This window comes from Podarcis bocagei (assembly GCF_964188305.1).
Source record: "Podarcis bocagei genome assembly, chromosome: 6".
Lineage (NCBI taxonomy): Eukaryota > Metazoa > Chordata > Lepidosauria > Squamata > Lacertidae > Podarcis > Podarcis bocagei.
Window position 1 is genome coordinate 73183899 of NC_138130.1, and position 17794 is coordinate 73201692.

The 17794-nt window shown below is 43.2% G+C and overlaps 2 protein-coding genes across 2 annotated transcripts in view; one reads left to right on the plus strand and one right to left on the minus strand.

Moving 5' to 3' along the window:
* Positions 1-17794, plus strand: part of RPL24 (ribosomal protein L24) — a 77100-nt gene that overhangs the window by 38805 nt on the left and 20501 nt on the right. The window lies entirely within an intron of this gene.
* On the minus strand, positions 424-13986 carry NXPE3 (neurexophilin and PC-esterase domain family member 3). The gene is made up of 8 exons (XM_081198087.1): positions 13869-13986; positions 10205-10391; positions 9694-9811; positions 8379-8601; positions 5823-6574; positions 4453-4526; positions 2864-3070; positions 424-1104 (listed from the first exon to the last, which is right to left on the minus strand). The coding sequence occupies exons 4-8, from the start codon at positions 8469-8471 to the stop codon at positions 503-505; spliced, it is 1728 nt and encodes a 575-aa protein (XP_081054213.1). The 5' UTR covers positions 8472-8601; positions 9694-9811; positions 10205-10391; positions 13869-13986; the 3' UTR covers positions 424-502.

A 17794-nucleotide genomic window follows, 5' to 3' on the forward strand; every position in this document is an offset into this window, starting at 1 on the left:
GTTTTAGTATTTTTTTGGAAGCCGCCCAGAGTGGCTGGGGAAGCCCAGCCAGATGGGCGGGGTATAAATAATAAATTATTATTATTATTATTATTATTATTATTATTATTATTATTATTATGAAAATGTTGACAACTGAACCTGGAATTTTCAGTATCTCGAACATGTGCTCTGGCATTGTGCTGTGGCCTCTCTCCCTAGCTCCAAGCTGAAGGAGGCGGCTGCTGCTGCGAATACTTTCATTATCTTACCAGATGGTGGCAGAACATTTATTGTAGTGAGAATGGCAAGTGGAGTTGTGGACACCTTCATTCTCAGGTGTGCATTGTAAAGAGGTATCCACACATATAGTCTTACTTTTTAAAAAATTAAAACAACCAGTCCCCAGACATTCCAAGTATGAATTATGTGTGCTACAGTGCAGGCTTGGAGAATCAGATGCAGGCTAGGGGCACCCCAAATCAGCAACAAACAACTAGTGCAGAACGTGTCCGTAAGTGAACTACAGAAACAGAGACCACAATTGATTATGGATTCCTTTTACGAGGCTGTAGTGCGTTTCCACCGGACACACAAAAGACAAGAAAGCATCTAACTGGTTTTTGACAATAACATCTTCTGGGTGCAATTTGTGTGGCAAATGGTGTGCCAGCGACATCTCCCAAGCATCCACAAAGTGCACTCCAATTCCTGAGAACATCTTCCTCATGATTGTGTCAAGCTGATACGAATACCAGTCGCTGTTGAAAAGGCTAACCTCCGGCCCCAGCTCCTGAACGTTGGCGGTTTTGATGACTATCCGTGTCTTGGGACTCCGATCCAGAAGCCGTACGATGGACTTGCGAATGTTCCTCAGTCTCCTGATGTACACTTCTACAGGGAAAGTGCTGAAGTGAGACCAAATAGTTATGGCTATCACAGTGTTCCTCCCGCCTACAATGCGATTCAGTTCGTTGGCAATGTAATGCAGCTCACTGCTAAACACGGTGGAGAAGCGAATAGGGGGCCCGTGGCAGCGGAAGTTTAGTAGGATGTTATGCACCGAGTCCACAGCCATGAAGGGCCCAACATTTTTAGGGCTGCCAAGGTTTAATTCCACGAGATCTGAAACAAACAAGCAAACAAAAAAGAATCACCGAGTGACTGCCTGTTGCAACTCTCTGTAAAGGAAAACAATAATTGTTAGGGTCCTCTGTATAACATTCACACAGGACAGGGGGGAAAGCAAACACACAATAGTTTTCATGAGTATCAATTCCAACCATTTAAACTGGCACAGCTTGGAGGATCAATATGAAGCCAGGAAGAAGCATCAGGGTCAAATGCTTCTCCTCTTACCCATCCCAGTGCACTTTGGCAAGAAGATAATGCCTTGTATTGAGTCAGAATTGCCCTAATGTCAGCTAATAAAACCAAGAAAATAAGCAAGGTGTGAGGAAGGAGAAAAGGGTCGAGGAACAGCATTCAGCCTGACTCGCTCCCAGCTTCGTGAAGCCTGCAGTAATGAACTGGGCCCATATCTTAAAACAGTGTTTGACAAATATACTCAACTAGAAACGCCTTCATTGCAGAAGGGAAAGTCTGTTACATTAATTGAACCATCTAAACAGGTAACCCTCATTTGGCCCTGTGCTCAGGGTTGGTGCCTCTCTTTTGTTCCCCTTATTTAATCTGCCACCAAATCATTACCTTTTCTTGCTATACACTGTTTCCAAACATCTACCCCTTCCTTTCACTACATCACAAAATCACTTCCTGTTCAACCCCCACCTGTGTTATCGCCTCTTTCCTCCTGCCTTTCCTGTGCTACTCCTGAGCTATCCTATCTCTGTCCACAGCTCTGCAACCAAGGTAATTTGACTTCTTTTCTTGTCAATCGAACCCAGAGCTGGAGCACAACGTTTTGGTGCCTGAGGAAAATGACAAAATGGCACATGCAAGCACTCGCCACCCGGTCAATATATAAAAAAACTGATTGGACTCGCAAGTGAATCTTACTTCAAAAGTATTGCATCCTCCATTCTATCTGAAGCAGCAGCTTACTTTAGGGGCCCAAGACAGGCTTACACAGTTCTGTCCTCCCAGAGGGGAGCAACTGGGGGCTCAGGAGGAATAGCCGACAACTACCCCAACAACTGCTGCTAATGGTAGAGTTGCCCTGCTCAGGTCATCCAATTCCTTCTTCCACATCCAACGCTGTTATCCCATCGCTTTCTACACCCTTAACAAACGACTCCTTCAGAAATCTTTCCATGCCCTTGCATCACCTCTCAACTTCTCCTTCAAATCACACACAGAGAGACATGCATATTCCCTATTAGATCACCCGGTAATGTTGCAGAACTCTATTCTTTTCCATCGCTGCTCAAATATCCATCTCTTCTATAAGACTTTTGGCTCAATCCTGGATTCCTCACTACCAATGCAAGCATAAATGTGTGTATTTGCACATGTCCATCCCATTATTACTGTTTCTCCTATTTTTTTTCTTTTCTTTAGCAATAGCTCTCCCACCACTATTAAAATATGCCGTAAGAAAGAGAAGGGCACTTTATTTCCTAAAAAGAACCATTTTGTTGAGGGAGGGGTGAGGCTTGAAAGAGTAATCCTGAGGCACATGAAAAGGGCATTCTTAACCAACTCTTAGGGTGACACAGAATTAAGAGAGATTTAAAGTAAATGCCAAAACTTTGCAGTTCTAGCTCTTCCAAATCCCAGAAACACAATCAGCGAAATTAAAATCACTTACAAAGTGATGACCGATATCCCACAATCTCTACATCAAGAGTATAAGCATTAACATTTTCTCATATTTCTGTATATATATTTGAAACACCTGCAAAGGCAAGGCAAAAATAGTGACCTGGAACAAATGTTGTCAGATATTCAAACCACTGCCTGATTGTAGAGTCTCCAAAGAAGTGGATAAGTTTCCCTTGTAAACATTCGGTAATATCTGATGACTTGTTAAAATGCCGAATCCACTGTGTTCTTGCTCGCCATTCATCTTCATAATAGTAACCAGAAGGAAATACATCAGGGCTTTGAGATCTTTCCAGATTGTCCATCTCTGAAAGAGAATTTTGAATTGCTAGTTAGAACTGAAAATTCATGTGTTATAATTATATGAGTAAATCAAATAGGAGCATAACATCAAGCCTGCTAAAATGCTGGTAATTAAGTTCATGAAGTTTGAAAACATTTAATAACTGAGATTTAATAAGCACACTGTGCTAAGTTTCCATATTTTGCAAAGCAATCAATGACATTCACTTTGGTAGACAAATCCTTTTATCTGCAGGTGAATCCCCCAACAAAATTTCAGAGACCCAAGGCTTTTCCAAGCATGTGTGTGTGCAAGAGAGAGAATAAGCTGTTATTACTTGCCTATCATGGAGATTCTAGATATCTTTCTTCAAGGAAGTATTTTTGTTGTAGGTAGATTGCATTTCTCCAGCAATCAATGGCCACAGTCGAATGAAAACTAAAGCACACAGCACTCACTTTTCTGTTGGATTGTGATCGATATTTTGTTGCTAGGATAATCCAGTATTCCTTTCCACCTGCATGCCTAATGCAAATCATGGTTGTGGGGAGTGAAAAGGCAACTACAGTGGTACCTTGGTTCATGAACTTAATCTGTTCTGGAAGTCTGTTCTTAAACCGAAACTGTTCTTAAACCAAGGCGCGCTTTCCCTAATGAGGCCTCCCGCCACCGGTGCCCTTCCACCATTTGGATTCTGTTCTTAGACTGAGGTAAAGTTCTCAAATCGGGACACTATTTCCGGTTTTGCAAAGTTTGTAAACCGAATCGTTCTTAAACCGGACTGTTCTTAAACCGAGGTACCACTGTACTGGCTCATGCCCATGGAGATCATTTGTAAGGAGCTACATACTTTCCTCATGACCGGTACCATTTTGTGACTTTTTACAAAAACAACGGATTCTTAAATTTACGTAGGTGCACCACAAAAGCACAGGAACTTAACATGACGTCTGAGCAAATCCATATGACTGGCTGAGTTGGTGTTTATCTAATTTAATTTGGCAGGCACTGAGTGCTTGCATTTAACATTGTTGTCAATAATGTATGCTTGGCAGTCCTTGGTTCAAAACTCATTTCAGCCACAAAGTCATGATTCACTCAGCCTCCTCATCAGCAGTGTAAGGGTAACAATTCGGACCTACAGTACAGGATTGTTGGAAGAATTACCAAGATAATGTACACGAAGCACTTTTCACTCTAAAGTGATATGTTACTGCCACTAATAAAAATTCTCCCACAGCTTCTGATCAGCAATACATTGCCACACTGAATCAAACTGTCACTTGCCGGATGCATTCGCAGTTTCCTCCGATTAAATCTAACATGTGCAAAAGACTTTTGTGGTGTAAAACAAAATTAAGGCTTTTTGTGGTTTGAAACAAAGTCTTTCAAATGTTTAACTTTACCTGCATGCCTTAAGGGCCTTACGAGCACAGTATCAGGGCCACTGGAGGAAATTGGCACTTTGATATTCACATCACTAAATAAACAAAAACAAAACAAAACGAAATTCAGTGATAAAAAGTCACATTTGCCTAAGGTCAAATACCCAAGGCCAAACTGGTACATTACTGTCATAGTTATAACACTCCTCTTTTGATTTTAGCTCTGCATGTCAATGTTGATTCCCCAGCTATTATTAGTTCAGGCACACAGTGTCCCCAGAAGTCTCTTATTTGCAAGTGGGTGGGTGTATGTGGACTACAAAGCAGAATACAGGGATCCCTCCCCCCTCTCCAGCCTCTTTCCCTATTCCTCAAACTTCAGCTTATTACACTTTGAGGAACATAGGTGGTGAATTACAGGTCTGCGAAATGTGTTATTGAATTTAATGTGACTGCTTTTTAAAAACAAAAAAAGGGGAGGCATTCAGGATTGGGGTCATGGAAGGCTAGGAGGGAGAGTTTAACCATTTCCCATCTTGCTGTGGTCTTGACAAAAAATCCCCCACCCCAGTTTTTAAAAGTTGCTATTTACACTTGGAGGGAAGCTCCAACTGGTATAAATGGAATCTTCCCTCCTGACGCAAAAGGGAGGATTGCAGCAAGAGGATGAAACAGGTAAAATTCCTCTCCCTGTTTGTTGGGGACCTGATCCCAACTTGCCTTTTTAAAAACAGTTCTGGCACATTAAATTATCGCAGTCGACATACGTAGGAAATCCCTACATAGAGATGCACATCCACAGTCAAAAGAGGGCTTAACTGTGCCACTAATATACCAATGGTAACTCTTCTCTGCAAAATGTATATATTATGGCCAGAACATATACAGTCAAACCTCATGTGTATCTGAAGAAGTGTGCATGCACACGAAAGCTCATACCAAGAACTAACTTAGTTGGTCTTTAAGGTGCTACTGGAAGGAATTTTTTTTATTTAGTCAAACCTCAGTTCTGGAATGGCTCTGTTTTTTAATGTTTCAGCTCCTGAATACCAAAAACCCGGAACCCGAACATCCGACGCGGCTTCCACTTGAGTGCAAGAAACTCTTGCAACCAAACCAATCAGAAGCTGCACCTTCGTTGTCGAACGTTTCGGAAGTCGAACCGTCTTCTGGAATGGATTACTTTTGGCAACCGAGGTTTGACTGTACATATTGACATACATATTGGACCCAATATACATATTGGACAGAAGTCCCAAGGTAAGGGGTCCCTGAAAACTATGGACCTTTCCTCAACAATACAAGTAATTTAAAATGAAATGAAAATATCAGAGAACCAACATAAAGCAGTCCCAAACAGAAGCAACAGTGGGGTATGAGAGAGCATGTACCTTTGGAAAAGGCGACTCTCTTCTGAGGTCAGAAGGCCCTTTTGATACCCCCCTTTGTAATGGCTGATCCTCGTGGCGCAAGAGAGCTTTCTTGGCTTGTAGCAAAACCATGGCTCACCGGTGTAAAGATCCGTAAAGTTACACACCGGCATATCTCCTGGCAAACAGACATTGCACACAGTCGTTTCTGAAATTCTCCCTGATTTGAATAGGCTTTTAAAATAGACCCTGTCTGGTCTCTCTTCTCGTAAACGCTGAAGTACTTGGATCCCTTCGCTAGGGTGGACCAGCGCCACAGATACTGTGACCTCCCCTGGCCAGAGTAAAGTGAAAAAAACTCTGTAAGATCCATTCTGGTAATCTACAACTCTTCCTGTGGCTCCAGCCTTCAGGTGGGCAGAGTGGATTCTTGTCTGAAGGTAGTCCCCACCGTAACGCTTTGGCTTGCCTTCATAGTCTTTCATGTGGACCAGCACCTCCAGCTGATCGCCAACCTTGAAATGTGTACGGGTGTTCAGGATCACAAAGTTGCTATGGGAGGGGTCAGTGCTCCTCACAAATGGGGTTTTGTCCTCCGGAGGTTTGGGCCACTGTATAGCAGCAAATAAAGACTCCTCTTCCCCTTGTTCTCTCTTGGACAAGACTTGGCGCTCATATCCACAGTACAGCTTTCTGGGTATTTTAGTCATCTGTAACGATGGCTGTTGGTCATCATCTTCTACCAACCACTTTAAACCTGCTTCGTTCAGATTCTGCAATAGAAGGAAGCTATTAGAAGCAGGCCTATTCACAGCACAAATAAAGAGATTTGAAGTGTTCTTTCTAACAGCGTTTATATACCACTCATGGGATACACAAGCGGTTTGCAGCCAACGAAAAGCATGATAATAAAGATCCCCAGAACAGCAAAATGTAACAAGCTTCCTCATACAGAGAGTCAGACCCTTGAGCTGTCAAGCTCAGGATGGTGTACAGTGACTGACAGCAGGGCTGGAGTATTTCAGATCAGGAGGTATTTCCCAGCAGTACCTGAATTTGGGACCTTCTGAATGCAGAGAGTTCCCATTAAACTGCAAGAATACATGGGGTTGCATGATGCAGATGTGCATGAGAAAGTATTCCATTGTGATGCCCTGGAATGTCCTGCCCGTCATAGGCGCCTGGCAGGCAACCATGTTGGCTATAGTATGGTGTCAATTTAAAACCTGGCTTTTAACTTAGGCATTTGGGCATGTTGAGGGTAGTTCAGTATCTGACCTGTTTGTTGGCATTATTGAAGATTTTATGCTGAACATGGTTATTACGGGTTGTATTCAGTGTTAGCCCTACTTAGAGAAGACACATTGCAATTAATGTACGTGAGTTGCTTAGGTTCGTTAAAATTCAGTAGGTTTACTCTAAGTAAAATTTAGGGATGCTTCCTTTACGGTTTTGTGGCTTTGGGTGTTCAAGAATTCCTTTATTATTGTATACTACCAACACAGAGGAGTTCATAAATATTTTAATAAATAAAAAATAGTGTAGAAAGTTCTGCCCAAGATGAGGCTCTAATACAGTAGAATTGTCAAATGGAAGCAATACTGGGAGTTCAGCTGGATGGTTTTTTAATGATAATAAAACTCTGCATGAGATGCTTGTTTTAACTATTTGTAAGCCTTTTTAAAAAACAAAAACAGGAGGGGCCCAAGAAGAAGGCCCCAACTCATTTAGGGCTTTCAAAGTTAAGGGCAAGATATTGAATTGACAAAGTAGTATATAAGCAACCAGTGCAAACCCTTCAGAATCAACATACCGTACTGTAATAGGATTTTACCTGGTTAAATCAGTGAAGACCCTGACAGCTGTATTCCACATAAGCTGCAGCTTCCAAACCATCTCCAAGCAAATTTCCCATGGAAGGTGACTAGCACACAGATTACATGGCTATCTATCACTGTCCAGGAATGGCTGTGGCTGGCAAAACAGCTGGTACTCCAAGCTACTGAGGCCACCAGAGCCTCTGGTGATAAAGATGGATCAAGGTGCGTTTTTTTTAAAGAAGTGAACTAATATTATATTCGAAAATCACTGATGCCTGGGGCAATCCCAGCAACAATAAATACGACCACACTCTGCCATGCATTTCCCAGTGATATGTTGCACATGTTGGTTGCACATGCAAGTCAGTTTGTGCTGCTACCTGTGTACCAGAGTTTAAAGGATAGCTCTCTACTACAGACAGATGTAAAATTAAGGTATGAAAGAGCACATTCCAAAATGAACACATTCCAGGTTTTTTTTGGATATAGGTCTAAATCCTTCTTCCATCTTTTAACACAGGGCTGAGGAACTCCACACCCCCCCCCTGCTGAGGGCCACATTCCTGTCGTACACATTCCTCCCACCCTATCCCCACCCTTCCATGCTATTTTATTGGTATGCCCTTTTCACGATGTACCTAAGAAGAAAATATGGTGCAGTCACATGTATATAATCTGGCATGGGGAAAGCTCTGGTGAACAGGAGGAATGCTGCCCAACTTACTTGCCCTGCCCCAGAAGGAGGTGAGTCACTCACCTCTAATTCGTAAAAGTTGTGTAGTAAAGCCAGAATCGCCAACACTGCCAGAATGAGGCACAAAATCTGTATTTTGGAAAAATTGGGCCACATGATCCCTTCATCTCTCTCTCACCCACGTAAGATGCTGCCATGTTGCCCATATCCCACAGGCGCCAGTGTCATTGTTACTCAGTATTACACAGGAAATCTCATCCGGAGGTTTCTGCTGCATTTCCTCTTCCTGCAAATGCATTTTTGAAAGTTTCCAGTTAGATCTTAAAATACAGCTAAAGTAATAAAAAATGGGTTTCCCACATGACATTTAGGAGCGTTAGAAGCATAAATTAAGCAATTAAAAATTAAAAAAAGGAACCGGAAAGAAAAACAGATAATGGCATGGCAAATCCTCATTGTATCTCAGCTGAGGAAGAATGGCTCTTTAGCATTACAGACACCTTTTCAATGCTGCTTTTGGCTACACCAATAGTAAAACAAACAGGTAATAAGTCTTGCACCAGAATTTGTTATCTGTAACCAATCCCCAGTGAAATTTATTCATTTACCTGAATGGGTTTTTTCCAGAGTACAGCAGTCCTGAGAACACTACCAGATTACGGGCCTCTCCATTCCACCCTATGGTGCCTTTGTCCATGACAGGGGTGGGATATTTCTTCTCTAGAAAGCCGCTAATTCAGCAAGTGGTTACAGTATACGGACATAATACCAGAAGACCTATTTTTATTTCCTCCTTTTCTTCACTCTTTTCATAGTTTTCCCTCAGCCCAATGCTCTACACCTCAGCCTTCTTCTCATCCATCTTCCCTGCACTTCCCAACTGCCTGACATCCCCATTTCTTCTTTTCCACCTCCCTGCTGATAGCTTCTCTTGTCCTTAAGCCCTATGTGAAGATGTGTTAAGACTCAAACTAACATTTCACTTCCCTTTCTGTAGCTAAACAGGCAATAAACTAATTGCTGAGTTTGCCAGAGCAGTTATAATATCTGTGAGCATACTAGAACGTCAGTACAGCTCAGCTAATGGATGGCCAACAGCGCGCAATTCTTAGCCTTTCAGCATCACTTTGAAATCTCCTGTTTTAAGAAAGCTACATGAATTTCAAGACCCTAGATTTAATTTAGGAAACATCCTAATGCTAAACTGAATTATTCTTTTTCCTCTCTCGGTTCTTTCTGAACACTACAGTTGGTAATGCAGCCCAACACATACAATATATTGCTAGCTAGGCAATACAGAATCTACTCAGAGGAAGATGGTTGTGAAATTCTATTTAAGAATATACTGAAATAAATAAATTAAAAGAGAGAGACTTACTCTGAATAAACTTTGCAGTTTTAAGACTCAGTCGGTGCTTGCATTATACGGCACTGAATATTTAACAATGATCATCCGAAGGCTGCTGCTTCCATTGACCTTTGCCTTCTTTCCGGGTCTGTAAATTGATTCAATTATTCCTGTTTATGCTCCAGAAAACCATTCCAGGGACACATTATGAAACAAGCTGCATTTTGTTAACTATTCCAGTAAGGATGGGTTTCTGTTAATGTGCTTTCACTTCATTCCATTATGTAAGAGAATGAATTCTAATTAGCTAGCGAATCCTAATAACACAGTAAGCACTTAGAAAATTAATGCTATGAAGCAGAACATGGCCACACAGATACATATTTAAAAATAATCCGTGCTCCTGCAGTGCAGAGACCACGTGTTAAGATTATATAAAGGGATTACAGAGATCATATGAAATTCTGAAAGATGACTCCACATTATAAGGGGGAACACATGCTTGAGAATAGATTAATAAGAGTAAAAGGGAAAATCCTACTGTTTTATTTGTATGAATAAAGAAGCTGCAAGGTCCAAGAAGGGTGATCATTTCAGATCCAGGCACTCTTGGTTATAGAGATGTGTTCAAACTGCTGTGCAAGAACAAAAACAAAGGTAGCCAGGAACAGCACGCCACTACAGGTGCTATTTGTTCCATCTGCAGCTGGCTTTCTTCTTCTTCCCTCCTGCAAAACACATAATGCCTTGCTTCAGATTTATGTCAAATAGTGCAAGGCCAGTCTGTATTAAAGACCACTTAGTGGAATCTTTCCACAGGGGCCTCCTGCACTCAGACAACATGACCTACTTTCTACTATCATCGAGAGGCAGATAGGGTTTTCACTGTGGCAAAACCCTTTTATTGGAACATGCTCCCTCCTCTGCCCCCATCCTTTAAAACATGTCTGGTTTATTTAGAGCAGTGGTTTCCACATACGAACAGCCTGTGTCCCACATAAATATTTATGAGGATGGCTCACTTAATTTTTTTCTTCTGCCTGTTGTAGCAATTGTAATGCACCGTGTTAGATGTTCTGTTGTTTTTAATTGCATTTTTACAAATCACAAGTAGCCAGGAGCATCTAACTGCCAACCACAATTTGGGAACCCCAGATTTGGAGCCAATCAGTAAACCTAACTTTCCCATGGGTGGGTTTCAAATTAGCAAGTGATACTAAACACTCCACCCTCAAAGGCCTCAAGTCTTAAAGCAAAATTCCAATTCTCAAAGTGCTTGTTGGGGGGGGGGGGGGAGAAGCCAAGACTTTTCCTTGGAGGCGGATTCAGAAACCTCCAACTTGCTACGTCCCCTTGGACTCTGAAGTTATTAGGCTAGTAACTGTATGTGGATTTTCATATTCTACCATGGTTCTGATCTAGTTGTGTGTGAATACTGAGAACCACGTACAGATATTGCCTTATGGCTACTCCATGGAGTAATCCCACTGACTACTTAGTTCATAAATTTCCATGGATCCAACCCCTAGTAACTTTCTAAGTTCCAACCAGCAAACTACCATCAGTACAGAACTAGCAGAGAGAAATTAAAAACAATCTTTTCAGCGGGTTTCTTTTCTGAATTGCCTATAGTTTTGGATGCCTTTAACTCTGTGGGAATCCAAATGGGATAGTTCTGCATGTTCAATAACAACTCTGCATGCCTAAAATGCCAGTTAAATTAGCAGTCTGAAGAATGAGGCTGAAGCTAGAAAGAGCCCCATATAAAGCGTCTGAAGTGGGGTCCTCAGACCTGCTCTTGGGATATAGCATTCTAAGAGCTCTATCTAAATGCAGTTCCTAATTTGGAGTAGAAATAAATAATTAGGATCTGCTAGCAGGAAAAAACAACAACTCTTCAGTGAACCCCAGAGCTACAGATTCTAGTCAGAATTAAAGGAGTGGCCAAATCTACCCAGGCCGGCAGGTTTCTGAAAACAAGTCCAAATGATGCCATAGCTGGACCCCACATGCTTTACTATTCTTACTCAGATACTATAGGTTCTTCATCATAGGTTCTATTCAATCACCGTAAGCCATAAACTATGGCTTACCATGAAATGCAAAGACAGTATGTGCCAGCTATGAAAAACGCAATTTCCCTGTGAGAGATCATTAGCAAAGGGATCAAAAACAGAACTGCAAATATCATAATGCCTTTATCCAAATCTATGGTGCGACCACACTTGGAATACCATTTACAGTTCTGGTTGCTGTATTTCAAAAAAGCAGAATTTTAAAAGATGCAGCCAAACTGATAAGGGGATAGAGCGAGTGGGAAAAGGGTAGGGTAGGGGTCATAATAAAGGTGTAGAAAATTACTCAAGGTATGGAGATAGTGGAGAGACATGAGGTTTTCTCCCTTTCTTATGAAGCTGAAAAGTGAGGGATTCAGGACAGCCAAAATGAAGTACTGAAGCACACACACAGTTATACCATGGCATTCACTACCACAAGATCTGGTGATGACCCCTAGTTTAGGTGGTTTTAAAGGGGGCTGGACAAACTCATGAAGGCTATCAGCAACTCCTCACCATCATAGCTATACTACCTCCACATGGGTGGCGCTGTGGTCTAAACTATTGAGCCTCTTGGGCTTGCTGATCAGAAGGTTGGTAGTTTGAATCCCCGTGATGGAGTGAGCTCCCATTGCTCTATCCCAGCTCCTGCCAACCTAGCAGTTTGACAGCACGCCAGTGCAAGTAAATAGGTACCGCTGCTGCAGGAAGGTAAACATTGTTTCTGTGCGCTCTGGCACTCATCACAGTGTCCAGTTGTGCCAGAAGCAGTTTAGTCAGGCTGGCCACATGACCCGAAAAGCTGTCTGTGGACAAACGCCAACTCCCTCGGCCTGAAAGCGAGATGAGTGCCACACCCCATAGTCGCCTTTGACTGGACTTAACCCTCATGGGGTCCTTTACCTTCTTTTTTTACTACCTCCAGCACCAGAGACACCATGGCTCTGAATACTAATTGCTGTGGAAGGACAGCTATAGCCCTCATACTCTGCTTGGTGAGCCTCTCATAGGCATCTGAGTGACAGCTGTGGGAAAGAGACACTGGGCTAGATCAAGCAAGATTCTCTCAGGGTCTTCCTTAGCCAGGATTTAGCTGCAGAAGAAGCTGATATAAAATGAAGAGTACTATAGCCCCCAAACCTTTAGAATCCTCTTTACAATCTTTGTGTATCCACCTGGGGACATTAAAAAAACAGGGTCTGCAACAAGGGTACACATACCCTCTGTATCCCACCACCACCACCACCACAGCCTTATGGGTTACAGCTGCTAGGAGGGGGTAGCATAGAGGAAGAGCTAAAGACCCCAGGACCACAAGTTCAGAGGCCACAAAAGGCCTACGTGAAAGGGCAAAACAGAAAGGTGAGTGGATCCAATAAGCGATTCCCTTGGAAGGTGCCCTAGACCATTCAAGAACTTGTGAAGGAATAGATCAAATTCCAGAAGCTGTACAAAAAATCCTTTGCGCGTCAACAAGATCTAAAACAGAAAAGGTGAACTCGGGGGAAAGAGAGAACTTGCAGCCATATATCGCTGAACCTTCAGTTATCCGGTTCAAATCCCAGCTCAGCCATGAAGCTTTGGCCAAGTCATTGCATCAATTCCTTTCCTTCTTCATTTTAATGCATTGCAAGTTCCTACTATTTTAGATGTTATCTGGAAATGTCAGTAAGACAATAACAAGGGAGGGGGAGGGAAGCACTCTCTTGCAGGAATGACGGGAGGGCAATAAAAAAAAAAAGATGATCTATTTGCTATATAAAGCTGACACCTTGGGATAGGGCTATAAAGCTTTCAAGAAATCCTAACGCTGCAGCCCGACTAACGGTCCCGCCCGAAGTGATAAAGTGCCTCCTTCCCTTCCCGCGCCGCTGGGCCGAATATGTTACACCGACGCTGGACCCAAGCTTCTCCCATGCAGGGACTACCTTCCCCTCCAAGCTCAGTCAGCGAGCAGAAACCGACCCTCCTTAGCAAGCGAAGGAACCCCTCGGAGAGCATACGCAAAGCGCTCTTCCTCGTGAAATAGAGAGCCCCGAGCAAGAGAGGCTTCGGGGTCACAGCAGCTCTGAGTCCTTCGCGGCGCCCCCCACCCATCCCCAAATAGGAAAAGCCTCCCGCGCCGGGGCGACTCGGCTCCCCACTCACCAGGGCCCTCGTGCCTCGCGGCGACCCAGCCCCTCCGACCCTCCTGAGCGACGGGAGGCGACTGCGAGGGAAGCCTCCCCTCCCGCGTCGCCCACCTCCTCTTTCGGGTGCTCAGCAGCTGCCCATTGGCTGCCCTCCGCTCGGAGGAGGGTTCGGCGGGCGAGACCACCGCGGAAAGGGGAATTCCTCACGAAGCGCCGGCGCCGCCTCCGCCCGCTGCTTCGCGGGGATCGCTGGCAGATAGCGACGCGCTCCCCTCCTCGCGCCCGGGAGGAAAGTCGTCCGCCCAGCCCCGACCGCGGCGGGCGGCGAGGTTCCTTTTGCTGGCTTGGCGCGTTGGACACCTGCCCGCCTTGCCTCGGCTCCTGTGCGCGCGCAGGGAGACTGGCATCTGGCGAGCAGCAGCGTATCTTATCTTTGCTGCATCCTCGCTGTGCGGGGCGGTGCACTCCCCGCACTGCGGTCTGGCCTCGGCGCCTGTCTCCTGCCTCTGTTGCCTGGCCTGCTGCGGTTCTTTCGCACCCCGCTCGCTGTGTTGCTTTGCTCCTCCCGGGCAAGGGCCTGGGGCTCGGGGTGGGTTGGTTTTCTGGGAGAATCTGGGGCGGGGTTCCTTCGACGCCGTCAGGTCACTAGGAAGCAACGTGACGAGCGGAAAGCGCTCGCAATTGGGGAGCAGCGAAGCGAAGTGCGCTAAGCACACTCCCCGTTAGAATTAAATTAAATGTACGAGACTGCTGCTTCCTGTAATTTAAAAGCGCTGTTAAAATTGAATTGTATTTTAATCGGATTATATTTGCCCAGAGTTTGGCTAGAGGAGCCGGGTACAAAATGAGTGTAATCGTTATTCCTAGAATCACATTGTATAGTTGGAAGACAAATTGGAGTGGATCTGGAGCAGATTTTTGAGGCTGCACAGAGAGCTTGCAAGGGTGGGGAAAAGTTCCATTGTTTTAGCATCTGTCTCTTGCATTAGTGGAACAGCAGCTTGGATACAACCTTTATTCGTTTTAGAGCAGTGTTTGACCACGGGCTCTCAAGATTGCAGGCTTGTATCCAATGCGTACTGTACAAGCAGAGTTCCATAGCATGGCTTCAACCTTCCTCTCCTCGCTTGCCCCCAATATCTCCAAAGGGTCCCCCAACACAATGGAATAGATTTTGGAGGATGTCTGTTGTACAAGTGGAACAGCAGAGGTGGATATAACCTACTTTGTTTATGACTGACCTATGATTACCAATAGGCCATATTCTCAGATTCTCTCCTTCACCAGTTGTACTACTAGCTTCCTTTCTGCTGCTGTGCACCACAATTCCCTTTTCCTCCTTTACAATTATAGTAATTCACAAGAAAGCAGAGCAGCTGCAGAACTAGAAAAAAAGTTGCTCTTCCTGTTTCATCTCCCAGTTCTCAGTCTGACATCCTGCAACAAACACCACACTGACATAACCAGCCTCACAATTAAGTGAACCAGCTAATGCAAAGATGGCATTTGACTTTATTAAAGTTTAACTCAGGCTTTTACATATTTGACAGCTGTTCATATAAATGTAACACATCTTTTAAGGATGCAGTGATAGAAAAGGAACCAGATTGTTATGTAAATTTGAGTACTTTTAACACTTACTCTTCCCCCATGACAAAACAAGAAGTTTTGTGATCCTGTTTAGTCTACATAATGCCACAATTTTTCTGCGCATATATATATATATATATATATATATATATATATATATATATATATATATATATATATATTCCAAAGGACCCATGACCCTGCAGACTAGTCCCCCTGCCCCAAATGCTCATAATTAGCTTTTATGCTCTATGTAAGCAAAACATACTGGTATAAATTGTTCAGTATGACAAAGCTCTGAAAGTTTACACACTGGTATATACTGTGAATGTCTTTACACGCTAAAAGCCTTTTCATTGTTACATGTCAACATCAACATACAAGCAAAATTAAATCTAAATGTATTTAATACAGTTAACTGAAAAGTGTTTGTGCATATGATTTTCAAGCTCTACTGTCATAGATAAACTATCAAAATTCTGAGGATTCTCTGAAAATGTGATTTTCTGTGGCATCAGCTCTCTTACAAAATGTACCTTACATTTTGCACCTACAAAATGTATTGTCTTCCTCAGGATGCTTTTGAACAGCCTGTCGCGACCCAGTCTGGTCAGGCATTTCACCAGATTACAAGCAGAGAAAGAGTTCTCATGTTTCAAGCTGGACACGGCCAACCCATTTCACTGTCAATGAGACCGTTAGATTGCATCCAGACAATATTCCATTGTAGCATGAAAGCACTCCAGTGTAACTATTGGGCAGCCAGTGAGGCACTTGTCAAAATGTCATGACACAGGCCAGACTTTAGTAAGTGATCAAAATAGCTTTGGGCAGCAACCAGTGCTGTCCATGTGCAAGCAGAACGGACTTCAACCCATTATGAGGTGGGGCTTACTTTTTTCTCTCTTCCCCCCTGCAGCCCCCCCCAACCTGCTCCAGAGGTTTGGAGGTCCTCTGGGACAGATCAGGTGGGCATAGGAGAAGAGAAAGCTGTATTTTACAGGCGAAGTCTGCTGAAGCGGCATTTGATTTCACCTTTGCTTTTCAGATACATGCTTTGTTAATTTAACATTCTCTTTTGAGAGAGATGGGGGTCATTCCAGCACATCTCATGGAATTTTTTTGGACATAGCAGGAAATAGTTTAAAAATTCTAGGTATACTGCAATGTTCTGTGAGAATTTTTACTTAACTGGGCCAAGGTTGTAACACTCCAAGCTTCTCAAGTGTTGAGTCATTCAACACTTGCAGCTTTCTAATGGGAGACAGATTTCATTAAGCCAGCTGGAAGGCATATGCACTTTATTCCTTTATTCATTATAATATGCAGATATTATAATTCACAAAGATAGTCAGTTTAAAATGTTCAAAATTAAGCTAACTGATTTCAAAGGGCAAAATTCAAGTGTATGCTTAAAATTCTCCCATTAAAACTAAGGGGACCTAAAATACATAACTTACCTGAATTGTGCCTAGTGTTTTTAGACCTCTCTTTCTCTCTCTCTTGCACAGAACAGGCATTTAGCCAATTAACTACTTGCCTGCAGCCCTTCTTAAGTGATGCCTTGGTCCTGTGCCTATAATCAAAACAGACAATATAAATTCCTATGGGGGGGGGAGAGTTATAAAATGAAAAGCAGTTATGTGGCTGTGATGTCAGTTCAAGACCCCTTAAGCAAATGCTCAAATGAAATCTATTAGATCTTACATTGCGTATCACTCCATTCTTGCATTCTAAAATACATGATGGTTCACCTTGAAGTGATAGGCATTCACTTTTATAAAATGTCTATCCATATGTACGTGGCAAAATAATTCCTCCATTTTTGAAGTTGACATCATTTTTCAGACAGCCTATAGCAGAAGTGGCATACTGGATCCTGACCTCACCTACGGGCCACTCTGACAGGTCAGCACAGCTGTGCACCAGTCAGTCACCAGTCATCATGACGACATCAGATGACATCATCAAAGTTATCGATTTGAATCCAAACCACGCCTACAAACAGACGAAGTGGGACTGTCTTTTAGCACCCATCACCTGATTAGCACTGTCCACTTACCAAGGAACAATTGGGAATGTTCTCAAGTGTTCCTACCATCAGATGTGGATCAGGTAGGTGTGTTTTTGTGGGAGGGAACAGCCTCATAGGCCAAATTAGGGGGCCATACCAGGCCTCCTTAGGCTCACAGACCAGAGGCTCCCCACCCCTATGCACAATCTTTGTTTAGGAATTAAACAATATTGCTTGGGTAGTGATGGTACAAATCACTATCTCATCTGAACTCTTCCAAGTCTTATGAATAAAAATACCTATTTACCACTCATGGCAGTAACTATTCATAATAATTT

What these genes read in the sequence shown, in the direction of transcription:
- NXPE3 (XM_081198087.1), bottom strand. Translation starts at nt 8,471, where the DNA reads ATGTGGCCCAATTTTTCCAAAATACAGATTTTGTGCCTCATTCTGGCA. An exon ending in ACAACTTTTACGAATTAGAG is followed by an intron (nt 6,575 to 8,378) that starts GTGAGTGACTCA and finishes CTTCTATTGCAG; the next exon opens with AATCTGAACGAAGCAGGTTT. An exon ending in GAGAGTCGCCTTTTCCAAAG is followed by an intron (nt 4,527 to 5,822) that starts GTACATGCTCTC and finishes TTGTTTATTTAG; the next exon opens with TGATGTGAATATCAAAGTGC.